At 39.2% G+C, this 17,881-nt stretch overlaps 1 protein-coding gene across 12 annotated transcripts in view; it reads left to right on the top strand.

Annotated features, from left to right (window-relative positions):
• The window catches only part of LOC119729257 (myelin transcription factor 1-like), a 53,415-nt gene that overhangs the window by 17,166 nt on the left and 18,368 nt on the right, over window positions 1-17,881 (top strand). For all 12 annotated transcript variants that reach the window (XM_038201848.1, XM_038201853.1, XM_038201855.1 and 9 more), the window contains 5 exons: window positions 4,892-5,022; window positions 10,305-10,359; window positions 11,651-11,672; window positions 15,588-15,650; window positions 15,901-17,603. In XM_038201848.1, coding sequence (XP_038057776.1) covers window positions 4,892-5,022; window positions 10,305-10,359; window positions 11,651-11,672; window positions 15,588-15,650; window positions 15,901-17,603 — 1,974 coding nt within the window. The remainder of the gene's footprint in view (window positions 1-4,891; window positions 5,023-10,304; window positions 10,360-11,650; window positions 11,673-15,587; window positions 15,651-15,900; window positions 17,604-17,881) is intronic.

Consider the following 17,881-nt stretch of genomic DNA (forward strand, 5'->3'; position numbering starts at 1 on the left):
TGGTTTATTTTCAGAAGCTGGTGTGCTAGACTTCCAATAATTTAATTATAAAATGAATTTCCTAAACTTAAATGGACTTAAATGGGGAACTCTTTCACTATGAAATTGACTGCCTTTATTAGATAGATATGAAACAATGCGCAACAAACACTGAGCAGATTAATTTTGTTTTTTTCGCCTTCAGCTCAGTCCCTTCTCCATCTGTTCACATGGATTGATTTCCTCATTTCCGCCGCCGGTCGTACCCGTTACTTACTCCGCGAAACTCAAAACTTGCCAAGTAATTACATGTACCAAAGAAGGCGAGTTACATGTAGTATCCTATCTTCCTGCCAACAGTACAAAGTCTTTTATATTTCCCATCGTCGCCGCCAATTTCAAGCCCTTGGAAGTTTCGAGCCGCGACTGGCGATCAATACATGAAAATGTGCACTGTAGAACGCAAATTCATTGGCACTCGTTAAACACGGGAAAACAAGTGTCTTTGGAGAGTTAAATGCAGTTGCTCCCAAGGTCTGGAGTAATTTAGTTTGGCCTTGCTGTCCCCACAACCATGGATTGGGAATCTGCATGATGTATGAAATGACATTGGCTGGTGGACAACAAAAGATATATTGGCAACATTCTATTTGCAGTTATTCTTTTGCATTGTGCATTTTGCATGTAATTTGCATTTGGGGATTATATTTGTGTTCATTTTCAGACAAATTTTTCGTTCTTCAATTCTTTTTAAAACAATCAAGGCAATTCCAATTTTCACCTTTTACACAAACTTTTAAATCTCTTTATAATAGTTCCTTCAAATGATTTTTTTTTCTCTTGGGGATGGTTGTTGTTTCTGCAAACAGGATTAAAGTATAAAGAGCAATATGTTGAGCTTCTGAAAAATTTATCAACATCAGAAAAAAAAGTCCAATAAAAAATATTTCGTTAATTTATTGCTTTCATTTTTTTATCAAGTTTTCTGATCAAAGTCATGTTTTCCTTTTTTGTTTTTATTAGTTTGACATTATTGAAAGAGTCCCTAACATTGTTGTTTTTACTCAGAACCACTTTAGAACAAAATTAATGTCTTATTTGTATAAATCGTAAACTTTTTGGTAAAGTTTGTTTCACTTTTATGATATTAACGTTGTCTTGTAAAAGTTCACTGCAAATTTGACATTTTTTTCCTGCCTTGTAAAAATATTGCTGTGCATGTGCATGCCAGAGTGAGCGAATTATTTTATTGTTGGCCCCACATTGCTCAACAAAGAAACTTATCAATATTCAGAGTCTGTGTGATATTTATGTACTGTGCACAATACCAAGGCACAATACATGTACGGTACACCAAACCACTTTGTGCACAGTTTGATGAAAAGATTGCCAACCTTGTGTGGGTGAGTTTATAGTGTGTGTGTGTACATAGATTGGGGGATGGAGAGCGCAGAGTGGCGCGTGCCAGGCATGGTGCCCGGGACTAATTACATGAATAACTAATGAGAGAGGCCACAGCAAGATGCCACGCGCCCACCACCGGCTGTGCATAGTAATGAGGGGCAAACCATTCCGGACTGCAGGGGGTTGGGTATTTCTCAGAGGGGATACATGTATATTGCAAGTCTTGCTGTTATTATATGGAAGGGATCGAGATGCGAAGAGTGTTTGTAAATGTTTGATTTTGCTTGCAGTTGAGAGAAAGACATGATTGATTTTGGAATTCTGTCTAAGGCATTGTTGATTTTAGGAAGAGAACCGTGTAAACTGTTCGTGGTTCTACATGGATGTGCTCAACTTTGAAAAAAGGGAAAATGTAGATTTTGTTTCAGGAATTCTGACTCACACACTCAAAAAAACTTATTGTCTTGAAAAATTTGAAAAATATTGACTTTTCAGTGAGTGTGAAGTTTTTTTGAACAAAATAGTTAGGTTTGGGCCACTGTTTTATAAATGGAAGTTATATTTCTTGGCTTGCATTACCGTGATACCAACATGTACTTTTAGACAAAACAAACTTTGCTAAACAGCATCCTGCCATGAAATAAACTTTCCTTTTATTTTTTAATTGACATACGTACATGTACTGTACATGTAGTCCTGTGAAATATGTGCCAAAACTTGCAGTAAGACAAAAGTTCAACAATATTTTTTTTACTGGTAGAAGTTTTAACGTTTAAGCTTAAGGTTACTATTTAGCTATTAAAAAAAGTGCAGGCAGCAGTTAACTGATCAATTTGTATGGGCCTACTTTTTTTTTCCCCCAAAAAAAGAATAGGTAGAAAAGTAGAACTCAAGGTCAAATGCTTAACCATTGCAGTATTGTAAAATAAATTAGTATTTTGCCCAAAATAACCAATGCCATAGTTGAAGTTACAGTTTGTCTTCTTATTCTACCTTTGGGGATACTTTATATAGTATCATTGCCATTCATTTTAATAATAAGTCCGAAAGATCTTAGCCTATATCCGACTTTGTCGGACTGTTTTCACAAAGTTAGTTTTGGGGGTTTTAACAGCAAATTCCTGAGGTTTTTCTAAAGAATTTGGAAATGCCAAAATCTAAAAAAGAAAAACAAAATTGTGAACTTTGTCAGGGTTTGGTGTGAGCTGCAGGTCTCGTTTATCAGTCATCTTGTCGGTCGCATCTGTGAATACTCCAAGCGTCACTAGACCATGTGAATTTTATAAATCATGAAGGTATGTGTAAATATATGGGTAAAAAAAAAACGACATGGATGGTCAGTCACATCTTGTTGGTTTAGCCAAAAAAAGGCAAAAAATATTTGAAACAAAAATTATGATTGTGATTGTTTTTGCAAAGCAGGTGGTGTCCACATGTGTCTTTTTTTAACTATTGTATTTTTTTCTCTTTTTTAATTTTTTAATTTTTCATAGTTTTTTTGCTTCTAAATTCTGGACGTTTCTTTAGGACGAACAACCATCTGTTAGATATAGCATACAACTTTATTGTTAGATTTTCACAGGAGACTAACCGTGGACAAATCCACAATTTTTGTACAAAATTGAGCAAGTGGCCCTTTGTAAATGCACATAAAGTTGCATTCCAACAGTAGTGGAATGAAATGAAAAAGTTTTATACCCTCTTTTTTAAGAAAGAAAATACATTGAACATGGAAATCATTGTTTAGTTGTATTAAATGTCTTTCTATATTAGTATATCAGTTAAAGACATAATTCTTCATATTGTGTGGCCTCCATTAAAAATATATCTTGGTACATTTTTTAGTAAATATACATCAGTGACGTCTTTTGTCAAGAGTGCGGTTATTTCTGTCGCCATCCCTCGCAGACATCTTGACATTTTGGCTTGTCTGCTGTGAAGAAAAAGACGAAATGTGAAGAACATGACATTTGGCAAGACCTAGAACCCTGCATAGCAAATGTGTGGGATAATAGCTTCGAAATGGAGCACTAACAGGCTTTGACATTATCGCGGGATTGCTGTCAGTGGCGCTGCCGGCAAAGTTCCCAGGTGTCTGAGCACTGGAAATTTAACAAGTTATCTTATCTTGACAGCTATCTGTCTACATGAAGTTTGCATAGTTAGCAGAAGCCAATTAAAAGACCGATGTGTTGCCTCATGTTAGAAACAGAAAGCACATTTCCTCTTAGGCTTGCGACTTTTCCTTTGGTCAGCCGATTTTCTTTTTTTTGCACTTTACACTTATAAATGCAAGGGAAGAACACTGTATAAAGTCTTATGGGACCTGAAGCTTGAAATTTCCTGGGGGGGGGGGGTCTTCCTAATGGCATGTTTTGTATGTTTTTAATTTATAATTACCATTTTTTTGGGGGGGGGGTTTTAATTTCATGTTTGATTGAATACTTCAGTGTTTTTGAAGAGTGATAAAAGGAACATCACTACATGTGTACTTATGGACTTGTCAGGAGAAATGTTTGTTCGGCTCAATCATGAAATGGTTTCCAGTAGGGGTATACTGTATTAATAGATTCTGTGAGCTGCATTCTCATTCTTCAATAGGTGTACACATGAGTATCATTCATATACCACAAAGATGGTTGCTGAATGCAAAAGGTCAATAGATTATGGATAACATGCATAAGTACCGTATGCATATTTTTAAGTAAATAAACTAAAGATATGAATGATTAAACATAATAATAAATTGTTCAATTAAATTTAAAAAAATAAAGGTCACAGGAGAATTTTTATGAAGGTTCCAGGAAACGAGACTTTTTAATAATGGCTCCCAAACCCACATTGCATTCCCCCAGCAACAACCCCCCCTTGTAACGTACATTGTACACGTAGAAGATACTTAATGATAATTAACAGGGTTTGGACTTTCCCATTGAACCAATGCACCGCAGCGTATCCGACCAATTGATTGATTGTTTCTTGTGCGCAGTTCACCCACTTGACAGGGTGCCTTCATACTTGGACTTGTTTAAAGTACATCATCTCAACATGTACACGTATGCATCTGTATTCCTCATTAACATTGTGATCTCGTGTGGGGGAGGCTAATTTGCTAGGTTTGTTTACGAGCTGTAATTCTACAAAGCAGAAGAATGTGAAAGAAAGAAAAAAAATGGTGTTTTGGTAAAGTTTCCACTCTTAAAATTCGGAAAGTGCTGATGTCGGGCGCAATTCAAAACATGACTCAGCAACTTTTGAATTGAAATCGAGATCCTAGAATATTGTTTTCTCGGAATACGCACCATTCACTGAGCTAAATCTTCATCAGGTTAGTTGTTAAGCTCACTTCTTTAGATTTTGAGCACTTTTGTTGCTTCAAACGAACATAGAGCACAAATTACAACTGATATACTCTACCTTGAACCCCTTTCCCTGTTGTTATTGAGGTATCAGTAATCCTTGATCCTAATAAATGTGCCATTTTTTTTTTTTTTTTAACCAATCACAGATGTTATTGTGAACGGCTCGTCGTTGGACGCCCCAGTCAAGGGACGCAGCAGGCTTGCTGAGCTCCGAGAGGCCGTGACCAGATCCCCCAGCAGAGACCAGACTAGCCGGGACCAAAGCATCATGGTCAGGGTAGGTATCGGAGATCGGTGTTGGCTGGTGCCCTTGGCCTGGTCCGGGGGCACTGGTGACCGCTTATCTCTTTCGCGGAAACTTGTGGAAGAAACGCAGATGTTGCAAAGCATCATGGGTAGCTTACCGAAATGATGTTAATTCTGTGTGTGTTGTGCGTACGCAAAATGCCATGCTGCAAAATGCTGCCGTGCTTCACTTGTTAAAGAAAATGATGTAAGTTATGGCATACAAAACATTCTTAAGGCCAAAAAAAAAAAGTCTCCAGTTTCTGGTATGCGCGCGCATCGCCGTAGCCATGCGCGTCGGCAAAATGAAAAAGTTTTTTTTTCAATGAAAGATGATGTCTCAAAACCGCCAAACTCACTGGTTTGACTGGAATCCTGCTGCTGCACAATTTTAACGTGTTTTTAGATTGGGTTATGGTCGAGAATAAGCTTTATGTGGCCTCTCTGGACTCCAATATATTTGCACTAAGTTTAGTCGGGCACCATTTGCAGTCATCAGCCGACATTTGAAGCAAAAAAAACAGGTAAAAAAAAAAAAAAAGCCGCGTCACCGCACCACTTTTTGGGCAAGCTCCATACCAGAAACCGGAGACTTATTTTTTTTTGCCTAATGAATTATTTGATTGGTTTACCATGATTGTCGTTGATCTAGTCATTACCCAGCTTACTGATGCAAGAAATTAAGAATTTCCCTCCTGAGTCTAATGGCTTTTGGTTGGGTTTAAGGTTAATGGTTAAATGGTGGTTTACCCCAAAGACCATCAGGAGAGTTGTCCAGTTCTGAAGAAATATAGACAAACATATTTTTCAGTTTGGCAGGCGACGTGAAGTTTTATTGTGACTGGAATTAAATGTTTCACAAATGGCCACACACAGGTTGTACACAAGTCACTGACTACAGGTCTCAAGTCCAAAATCTTTAAAGAAGAGTTACGGCATTGTAAAAACGCAGGTTGCCTTAAATAAAACTGGAGCATTAGTGAGACTATTCACGAGTCGTCTGAGTCTATAAATAGTGTGCCTGGAAATATAGAGTTTGGCATTAAGCGAAGAATGAAGTCTGTTCCCAGAGCCCCTGCGGCTCACCAGGCACGCACTTACACGCTCTGCGTTTACCTTGGCGTTGGCGCTGACGTCCCCCTGGACGGGTTGGCATGATCTTGCCAGTCCAGCATTTCTCCATCCCTACGATGGTTCCTCTTGGGTTTGGCAGGGGCAAAAGGTGTTAAGTTTCTTCCCTCAGCCTGTGGGAGATTTGGGTGGGGGGAGGGGGGGGGGGGAGAGACGGCGCATTAGCAGAGGCAACATGTATGTGAACTTCAGCGCCTAAAAGTTTTTGAGGCGTGGACAAGTTCTTTAGACGTTCAGCTTGGCAAATATTAGACCTTTCGTTTTTTAGATTTTAGGTTTTTTTATCTAGGAAAGTTTAAGCATTTGTTATTATAAAAAAATTAAAAAAGGTGTCGTGTATCTCTTTGTAGTTTGTGCTTCAGTGTAAGAATCTTCCAACAGAAAGGCACACATAGGAAAGAACGTTGCAACCTGACGCTACTTCAGCGGTCGTGTACAAAGTCTATGGAGAACCAAGACAATTTTCTAAGTATTTCCTAGCAAAATTGGCAATGTTTCTCAGTCCCAGATTCTTGTCTTATCATCATTTTTGCAATGACTGACCTTCATTGAAATGATTTATGAAGGAAAAGCAGCGTCAGGTTACAACGTTCTTTCCCACATACATATTGTTCAGTCGTTCTCTCATCTCTGGCAACAAACAATTGAAAAGAAATAATGGAAAAGTGCCAAGAAATAATTGAAAATATGAAACCTTGTTGAGATGGACGAAAATATGAATTAAAAAAAAATAGTTAGCCCGTGAAAGCATTTTAAGGGATAACCACTCTTGTATGTTGTGTAAAACGTGTGCAGTGATGTAACCCTTGACAATGCATTATCCCGGGATAACGGCGCGAGTTTAACATCCGTGAATTTGTGCAATATGTGCATGTTTATACAAACTTTTGTTTACGTTAATACCCTTTGACAGCGTGCAATATCATCAATGCCGGATTTTATGAATATCAGAGCCGACAGGCAATCACGGAGCCGGTGGTTTTCTAACAAGTCTGCTTGGCGTAGTTCAACTTTGTTTATTTTTCTAACCGGCGAACCGGTTTCCAGCAGTGTTTGCGTCTGTGTGCATATGGAGCCCCCTCAGGGCAATGTGAATCCCATTGCAAGATAGTGTAGCTTGGGTCATCGCTCAGACTGTTTTTGTACCAACGACTCTTGAATATTCTGCATTAATTGAAGTTTAATAGCTGGCACAGAAGCAGAACTCTCACAAACAATTGATTTTTTCTTCGTGCCAAAACGAACATTCCTTTTTTTCTATATTCACACTCAGGAATGTTTCCAAATTTTCTGAATTGCCGCCGGAAATCAAAGATCTGTTGTACAGTGGCACATTTTTGGGGGCTCTACAAGATGATGTGCAAGACTACATTTCTACAATTTACACTTTTCCTAAATAACCCGATCAAAGACCGCAGTATTTTCTGTATTTCTCTAAACGCCAGATTGTTGATTGAGATTTCAGTAACCTTTGAGCTTTTCCTAAATAACCCGATCAAAGACCGCAGTATTTTCTGTACTTCTCCAAACGCCAGATTGTTGATGGAGATTTCAGTAACATGGAGTGAAAAGCTGTTATGAAAAGTTCATCAATTAAAGCTGGGTCCAAACATCACTTGCAATATTGCTGTAGCATAAGTCAAGACTTGTGTAAATCTCGTCCATAGAAACCTCAAAAGTTAAAAGATGAGAACTCCTGGCAGTCTGATCATCCTGCGACAATGAACTCAATATTTAATCTCTTGATCTGTATTACTTCATGCGTCTCCATCAATGTGTACGAAATGTCTAGATATATTCCAGACTATGTAATCACCCACATTGTCTCACATGTGGTGTGCATTTCCAATGAACCACACAGGAGTCTTCTATCCTGGTGTGGGAGTGTAATCATTTTAGAGGTACATCATTAATTTAACGGAAAACGAGAACACCTCTCTGTTTCTCTGACAAAGATCAACCTGTATTTTTTCTGTTACCAGTTTGGATTTGAATTCACCTCTGGTATACACTTTGTTAAATGCTTACCACATATGACTACAGGTTGGTGTTGATCCCCCCTCCCCCCCCCCTTTTCCTCCACCGAGTCGGTGCATACCAGCGTAGTCCAAAAGGATCGGCGCTCCCCTGCGCAGTCATTAACAAGTGTCCTCTGGGGGAGCTGATCGCATATCGCCATGGCAACCTGCTTGATCAATGGATGAGTGGATGCGGGGAGGGAGGGGAGCAAGCGATGCGATGAGTAATGAGAAGGTTCCATTTTCCTCAGTGGGGGTGATAATCTTGATCAATTTTTTTATTGTGTTCTGTTGTGGCTTGTGGTGAGTGTTTATTTGGCTGGCTTATCGCTCCGTGTTTGTGTAGGGATTTTGTGCGTTACTGCGCACCGTGTGTATCGCTGTTTGCTTGATGATTTGACTCGTGTGTCATTGTGAAACTCCGAGGTCTTCTGACGTGCTGATGTTTCCTCGAAGATCAGTGGCAAACCAGATGTGTCGTCTGCCCAGTGGGCTAACGAAAATCCAATATGTGCAAAGTGGCTTCAGTGTTGGGGGAGGGGTTCTAACTTTGGGTTCTAATTTTTTTTGGGGGGGGGTGGGGGTGGTTGTTGAAGGCACAAAAGACAATCTGTTAACCACTTGGTCTATATGTGTTTTGAAGTTGATTCTCCGTGGATTGTTATTACAGAATATTATATAATTTTATAGAAATGAGGGAGAATTTGTTAAAGTGGTTTGCATAAAAGGCAATTTATAACAATAGTTTATTTTAATAGTTGTAAGGATACTTGAATCCCCTTTCCCTTAAAAGAACTTTTTTTCTTCGTCTTTCAGCATTCCCCTGCAAATAATGTAACAAAAAAATAATAATACAAAAAATATATATATATTTTTACATCCAGTAACACACGCATTCACTGACACTCAAATTGCCCAACCTTCCAGAATACAAAGTTGGAAACAAAATAATAAACAAAATTGACAATTATCCTCCAAGTTTAGCTTTCATCCCCTTCTTTATAAATCATTCCAACAATGAATGATTTTTTTCATCCCAGATACAATTATCTTAATAAAAGTAGTCGATATCTTTGGTCCTATTGTGTTCTTGTACAGTAGCCCTACCATCTGTGAAACACACGAGTCACAATGGGTACCAACCATCCATGTACAATATAAAAAGTCAGTAATGATTATAATTATCTGTTCTGAAAGCTTTTTTTGTATATTCCACCCTCGTTCTACGCACTCCAAATTAAATCGTGCACAATAGACTTTGCCAAGGCCGTCAAACACTAATGAAGGAATGCATAATTCACCGCGCCAGTTAAAAGGACGCCCTCCTGACAACAACAAAGGAGGTTTTCCGCTTGTTTCGTTGATGGATCATTTGGTTTATTCAATTTAAAATAATCATAATGGGGAAAAAAGTTACCATTTGGCCATTGACATAATAGGAGACAGGGAACCCTTTTGAATCTTTCAGTGGGATGGTGAAATATTGTGAATGTCATTCACTACAGACAAAGAGACATTTGTCATTTTTTTTTATAATCAGAAATGCTTTCTGCTAAATTATGCAGACAAAAAGTTAATGGATCTACATGTAAGACCAGAACCACCCACACATCAAGCAATATTATGATTAATTTTAAAAATAAAATGAAAGAGGAATGAAATTGACTTTTCACGGATAATTTGCCTTGAGTTAAAAAAAGGAACGAAAAATAAGACTTTAAAAGTTTGCATGCTGGAAAATCACGAAGTCAAGAAATATTTGGTGCACCAAGTACATGAAACTCTCTTTTTTTAAAATTTGTTTTCTCTTATTTTTGAGTCAAGAAAACAAACTTTCAAACATATGCTGTGTTACATCATTGAGATTAGTCATTTCAAAATTGTTTATTAGAAAATTTGAAGAAACAAAAATCACAAAGTATTTTTAAGAAATGTTTATAGCCAACCAAAAAAAAAGATCAAATACTGTTACAAGTTCTCACTTGACCCAATATCCCCACTTTCAGCTATCCCTTGAAACAGAAACTCCAGCATCTGTACATCATGTCATTTTATATTCACATGTAAAAGGTTTCCATCAATCCAAGCATGGCTATGAATTCACTTTTGCTCTTATTTTTTTCAGGAGGCGACAGAAAACGAAGACAGGCCAAGAAGGACGCGGGCGACTGGACCAGCAGGTAAGAAACAATGGAAAGCAACACATCCAACACAAATTGTCCATTGTAGACCTGCAATCTTTGGCCTTCGGTTTCTGCTGAAAACAGAATGTATTTCTAAAATTCAGAGATGCCAATTTTCAGGTTTTAAACTGAATTCAGGTTTTTTTTTTTTTTTCAAATATGACAAATTAAAAGTGCTGGATTTGGTCTGAAACATCCAGAAAACACATTTTTGAAAGGGGGTAAGGGTAGTTTCAGCTTGTTTAGTTCGTGCTTCAGGCTTTTTATTGATATATATTGGTGGCGTCTCTGATTACTACACGTCTGTACATTTTTCCTCTTCCCATGTAATTCCTTTGTTCAACAAACAAAAACTTAAAAACAAAAAACAAAAACAAAACAAAACCACCAGAAAATCCAAAAATGGGCTAATGGTTCTACTCGCCACTTCTCCGCTCACTTCGATCTGGAGTTTCACAAAACTTATTGTCTCAGAAGCAAATAACTGAAAATGGCCACCAGTCATTGATTTTTTGCAAAACCCGTCTCTTCTCAGCAGTATTTTTGCCCACTACTGTCATCAATCAAGCATCCATTAGTAGACCCAGTTCTTGTATTCTCTGCCTTGTTTCTTGTTGTTTAGTTTTTGCAGCAGGTGTCATTCTTTTTCTGATCAGAACGAAAGAAGTCTTTTGCTCGTCGGTAGAGTGCCTCGTTCTCTTATCTTCATCGTGATTAATCTTATCATTTCTTAACTTTCGGTTGGATAAATTAGTTCTGATGGATTCCTATTTTATTGTTTATTGTATTTTTTTTTTTTGGGTTGGAAAAGTGAAAATACTTCTCACTTTAATTGACCCTGATTGATGGCAAAACATATGCTGTGTGATTCGTTCCACGAAACGTGCGCATACATATGCTTGTAACTACGTGATCAGCACTCAGGAATACAATGTACTTCATATTCGCCCTTCCAAAGACAGGCACGTAAATAATTCATGCCCGCTACATGAAGTTGGGAACTGTCGCTTGCATTCATGTTTCATGTGCTGCCTAGAAACATGTCAGGCGTCATGTGCATCCTTTTCTCCGTAATCTCATTATGACCAAAATTTCCCCCGCAGTGAGAAAGACTTTTGTGCAATGTAACTTGACGTGTTCTGCCTACTCATTGTTGAATTGAAGTTTCAAACAAATGTATTAAAAATTTGAGTTTGTATAATGCGTCCATAATTTTGCTTATTTATGTGAACGTTTATACTTAATGCTGAAATTGGCTAACATTTTTTTTTTTTTTTTTTTTTAACAGATCCAGTACCAGAGCATACAGGGTAAGTTTGAATCAATCAAGCATTTAGCTAACTTTTATTTGAAAAAAATTAAAAGTTTTGTCGTGGTTGGTTGAGAATAACTGTATTAGTTTTGAGTTGCTGTCATCTTTCGCATCCCCTGCAAAACTTTACTAACATATCTGGGGAATTTGTTTAAATATCAAAAAATGGCTTCAATTTTCAGAGCTTGATTATGCCTTATTATTAAGAGCTCAAAAAATTAATGAGTAATATATGAGATTGTAGTATAATACAAGTTGGAGTCCATATCAATTGTTTGCCACAGCAAACGTTGACCATTAAGCAGTTTGCCATATCATAAAAGTTGCAGAACATGTATTAAAATTTTATAATGCGTATTTGTGCATTTGAAAATAGTACAAAACTCCCCAATGTAAAGAAAGAAAAAACCCAAAAAGTTTATGTTTTAAATCCATCTTTGCCTAGTAATATCTAAGGTCTTTTTTTTGGGGGGGTGTCTATTTTTTCTTGTTAAAAAAGTTTTGAAATTAAGAATTTGTTCTGTGTAACTGTTCACAACCAAATAATGTTATGTACGTGTACGTGTACGTGTATATGTTTTTAAAAAGGACATCCAACAACTATTCTCTTGAAAAAAAAATCAATAAAGTTGTTTTTATCTTTTGAACTCGCTCGAAACAATTAGGCTGTTCTGCCCACAGCCTGGGAAGATGGACATCTGGCCAACTTTGTAGAGTTCGTTCGACTGTGCTGTTCCCTTTATTTTTGCTGTTGATTCTGTAAAACTAAAGTTATACTTGTTGAGGGCATGTGTCCTGTAGTTAGAGGGCTTGTGTTTGTTTTAATGATTGATTAGATAAAAGAAAACAAGAAAAACCGGGAGAAAAAATTGTGCGCTAAAGTTGACAGGTGTTTCTGTCTTTTGTTCAGTATCGTATTTGTGTTTTTTTTAAATTTTTTTTTATTTTCAAAGAAATAAAGGTATGTGTACGTCTACGTGTATATGTACATGTACATGTACACAGCCTTAAATTATGTGCAGTTTTTGGATCTCTGCAAAAGTGTTCACTGAATTCAACTATGAATTATTTTTTTTTTGGGGGGGGGGGCCTTGCTTGCAGAGTGAGATCATCCTATAACCTATAGTCCTTATGCCTTAAAGGTATAGTTCATCATTTGCAGCCATCCGAAAAGTAACTGGCGTATTTATTGTTGAAAAACATACTTGGTTGAAAGATACTAAGGGGACTAAACTCCCTGTGAAATTATTCTTTCTGGGAAGCTGTCATTTTGAAATAATCAACGAAAGAAGGCATTTCCAATGGTGATTCTTAAGAAGCACCGTAGGAAAATTTAAATTAGTAGTTCGTTTTGTTATTCAGCACAGCGCGCACAAGTATTGGAACGACGCACACGCGCGCGCGGTTGTTATAATTCGTCGGATCAGTGCGCGACGTCGCATATAGCTGCAATTCAAAACAATTCAAAACATGATTCAGTAACTTTTGATTTGAAATTGAGATCTTAGAATGCTGTTTTTCTCGGAATGTACAGCTGAAGCTTAGCTGAAACTTCATCAGGTTAGTTGCTCAGTATCCTTCATTAGATTTTGAACTCTTTTGTTGCTTCAAACGAACAAAATGCACAAATTACAAATGATGGACTGTAGCTTTAAGGCAGAGTCAGAGGGCAGTGGTTTTTCATTAGGATAACTTTTGTGCATTCATTGTTAATAAATGTCTATAAGGCCCAAAAAAAAAATAGTCAGTCTCTGGTCAGACCGAAGTTCCGGAATTGATGCGGCGACGACGCGTTTTTTTTTTTTTTTTTTTTTTTTTTTCCAAGCTTGAATTGTACAGACAAGGTGGGTACTATTTTGCTTGTTTGTGTCATCATTATACATTGGTGTCCTCCATAATTTGCCTTGGCGCCCTTTATCATTTGCCTTGGTGCAATTTCCCCATTCCTTGGTGCTCCTTGGTACAAAAATTTAAGGAGGTGCGGCAATAGAGGGCGCTGTTGTAGCTTCCGTGTTAATTTGAAGGAAAAAAAAGGTTGACGCGCATGATTAAAATCGACGCGCGCGCTAACCAGAGACCGAGTAATTTTTTTTTTTGCCTAACAAAGAGCATGTACCCTCAGACTCTGAGACACCGACAACACTAAAATGTATTAAGGATTGAAAGGAACAAAAATTGAAGTGTACGGAAATAATTATACAGGATGGAGACTGAAGTAGAATATAAAAAAAAAATACAATCATAAAATAGCTTTCTCGTAATTAAATTCATTGTATGGAATTTATACCTGGTATGTGAGATTACAAATAAAAAAAACAATTTAGGTTTTATTGAATAGAGGATTACCAGCCAAGTATGAGGTTTTTTCAGGGGATTCAAGTTTGTAAAGGTCACAAACGTGTACATGTGCAATACACATGTACTTGTAGTATATTATCAGGTACATGTACAATGTACATGTACACGTACATGTATGGACATGGACATATTGTATACTTGAACATGTGCTGGTACATACACATGTACATGTATACATCAACACTCAATTTCATATGTAATGCGATACAGCAATGCCCTGTATCTTCAGAGCCCGATGTTGACAAGTGCTTTATGTTGTACATGTACAGGATGAGTCGGGGACTGTTTTTAAACCCCTGTTCGGTTTACCGTTTTCAGCCAAACTAATTTAATTTCAAGCGTTCGTGGGCCTGGGAAAGATTGACTCTGACTTTATGAGCAGGTTGACCATATGGTGCGTTGTGTTACTAGTTTTGTTGACCACGTACCTGCAGATTTTGAGTGTTGTCTCTGAAAAGATTTTGAGATTTTTTTGTGTGTGATCTCTTTGATGTAAACATCACCAGAAAAACCCAGATGTTCGTTGAAATGTCTAGACAAACATGACTAATTGGTCCGGATGTTCATTGTGTGGATACATACATGTTCATATAAAGGTTATAAAAAAGCTGTTTGATGTAACATATTAATTGAGGGTTTATCTGAAAATAACATTGTTTTAATACTGCTCTGTGTTAGGGCTGTGCGCCGGAATCGGAAAACCAGGGACCCAACCATTGGTATTCAGGAACCGGTTCCAGATTATGGGATCAGGTACCCAAACTAACTCTACAAATTACTAAGTAACTTCTCAGACAATGAAAAAAAAAGGGTTTTGAATATCATTTGTATATAAATAACAATAGAATTCATTTTGCCATTCCAGTTATGATTATGTATGGCCAATGGAAATTGACCTATTGCGGTAGAATCGCCGTAGAATCGCATTAGAATTGTATCAATGCAGCTTGTGAAATTGTCCAATTACATGATAGACAAATGGACGCAGAAGGCGCAAAATCTGAGACAAACAAAACTTAAGTGTACAAAAATTCTATAAGGTCGTCTAAGGCCAAAAAAAAAAAAGTCTCCGGTTTCTGGTATGCGCGCGCGTCGCCGTAGCCATGCGCGTCGGCAAAATTAAAAAGTTTTTTTTTTCAATAAAAGATGATGTCTCAAAACCGCCAAACTCACTGGTTCGACTGGAATTCTGCTGCAGCACAGTTTCAACGTGTTTTTAGATGGGGGTATGATCGAGAATAAGCTTTATGTGGACTCTCTGGACTCCCGTACATTTTGCACTAAGTTTAGTCGGGCACCATTTGCAGTCATCAGCCGACATTTGAAGCAAAAAAGTCAGGGGAAAAAAAAAAAAAAGCCGCGTCGCCGCACCACTTTTTGGGCAAGCTCCATACCAGAAACCGGAGCCTTTTTTGGGGGGGCCTAAGGGGCGCGGCTAACTCGCAAACGGCGATAGGTCAATTGCCAATGTTACATCTGTTTCATGGAATTTACATCGTTAACACCAAACACAGAGTGGCACACCTGTTTGATTCTGATTCCTCATTCTGCACAGGTGTCCCACACCAGGCTGTGACGGATCAGGACACACCAATGGCAAATTCTCTAAACACAGAACGTAAGTCTCACCTCCTCTGTCTTCTTAAAGATTGTTTGGTTTTGTGAAACACTCAGGTTCTCGATTCCATTCTAGAACTACGAAAAACTTCACTTTTTATTTTGACAACTTTAAGATATCATTTGTATTTTTGTAGACATTCGCGAACTTATGAAAGTGCGCTAAGGAGTAAGCATCGGTAACATCTGGCCACTTTCTTTTGTGAATACTCCCACCAATTGGTTTTTTTTTCTTTTTGATTTGTCAACAGACTTGTTAGTTGTCCTGTAGCATCCAAGAAGCGAAAACTTGGCTCCAAGCCCACTTCACCTGAGCCCCAGCGCAAGGCAAAGCGGTCGCGACGCCGTGGTGGTGGGGGCAACAACACCACCAGCAACCAAGAGGAAGTTGACGATGAAGTCATCATCAACAACAGACCAGCCACGAGGGGTGCGACAGCAGCAACAGACCCAGAGGACGAGAACTCGGTGTCATCATTAGATGATGACCCGCAGTCCAAATGTAGCCGGCGGGCCATCGTCAACCTCCAGAAGCTCCTGGACAATGTGACGGCCGAGATCGATCAGGAGAAGAAGGGGGAAGAAGGGGTGGAGCCGACCAAGAAACCAGCAGAGGCAGAGGTGGAGGCAGAGGATGAGGAAGAAACCCTGCCTGATGAAGAGGAAGAGATGAAGGATGCGGTCAGCAAGGAGACGGAGACAGAAAAAGATGAGGAGTTGGAAGAAGATGCTGTCGAGGATGCCGAGGAAAAAGAGGAAGTGGAGGAGGATGCAGATGCTGAAGACGATGAAGAGGAAGAAGATGAGGAAGAAGAAGCGATGGAAGACGATGAAGTCCAATTGAACCTCTACAACTTTAAGAACATCAGCACCTCTGTCGGGACAGAGGACCAGGACGATGAAGAAGTCTGCACACCTCCTAAGCTTCACAAGGAACTGGCCTTTCTCAACCAGGAGGTATCTGTTCTGCAGGGCACTGCTGAATTGTCAAAGAGCTCCTCTGCTCCTGACGGTCTTGAAGCAAAAGACGGCCACTTGGACACCATGGATAAGGATGCTGGGGATGCCACAGGCACCGAGATGCCCACAGAGAACAGCGAAGATGATGCAGACGACGACGAAGATCAAATCCTAGAGCTGGTAGGGGAGGAATCAGGAGATGACGATGCCTTCTCCTCAGTCCCTCCCAAGCCCAAGGAGGCAGGCGACGAAGACGATGATGACTACAACATTGCCATGCCGCAGCTGCCAAAGCATCTCCGTCTCATGAGTGAGCAGCTCTCCCAGGAGCTTGAGGAAGAAACCAAGAAGCACCAGTCTGATGAGAGCATCCCTCATCAGGAGGAAATCCCAGAAGAAGAACCTCCTCAGCCAGTTGACCAACTTATCCCGGCCATCACCACAGACCAAAACGCTGAAGCTGTTCAGGCAGAGAGCAGCGAACAGACTGAAATTGAGGATGCCCCAGCAGAGGCTTCACAGATCGAGACGGGAGAGCCTCCAGAGTTGCAAGAAGAGCTCCCAGAAGTCATGGAGGAGACGAACAAAGAGCCTCCCATAGATGAGGTCCCAACGGAGGATGGAGATGCCCTCCTGAGTGAATCCATGGCAGTCCCAGACGAGCCCCTGGTCATCGATGACAAATCTGTCAGCCCAGCAGAGGAGGACAAAGAGAACACAGCAATCCCGCCAACTATCGGGGCCCTCCTCTCGGCCGAGCCCAGAGTCTCCTTCCCCACCATGTCAAAGATGCTGACCATACCCGTCATCAAAACTGAGCCTTTGGACATCTCAGCATCTGGCCAGACGTCGTCAATCGGGCTGGCGTCATCTGGAATGGCATCAGCCATGTCGCAGATGAAAGAGGCCATGAGGAACGTATCTAGTGCCCCGATGACTTCGATGCTGCTTGCTGATGGCACCCCAGTGACAACGATGTTGGCACCCACATCATGTAAGTATTTCATAATGGTTTCGATTTACCTAAAATAATGAAGTCTACGGTGGCATGTAAAGATTGTTCAGTGAAATTTAAGGTTGAAAAGAAATTCGGAAAGGAACTTAGCAAATTCTGATCTCTGTGTGTGAGACAAAGTTTTCTAAAGTGCCATTCATATGTACTGTACATCTGAACTTCTAAAACCCACTGTTCAAATTTCAGACTTTGTTTTGGTTCACAGTGAATTCCGTCAAGTTTGTTCCTCCAACTGGAACCTCTTTCTCATTTCAGGA

Source organism: Patiria miniata, unplaced genomic scaffold (genome assembly GCF_015706575.1).
Source record: "Patiria miniata isolate m_02_andy unplaced genomic scaffold, ASM1570657v1 HiC_scaffold_20, whole genome shotgun sequence".
NCBI lineage: Eukaryota > Metazoa > Echinodermata > Asteroidea > Valvatida > Asterinidae > Patiria > Patiria miniata.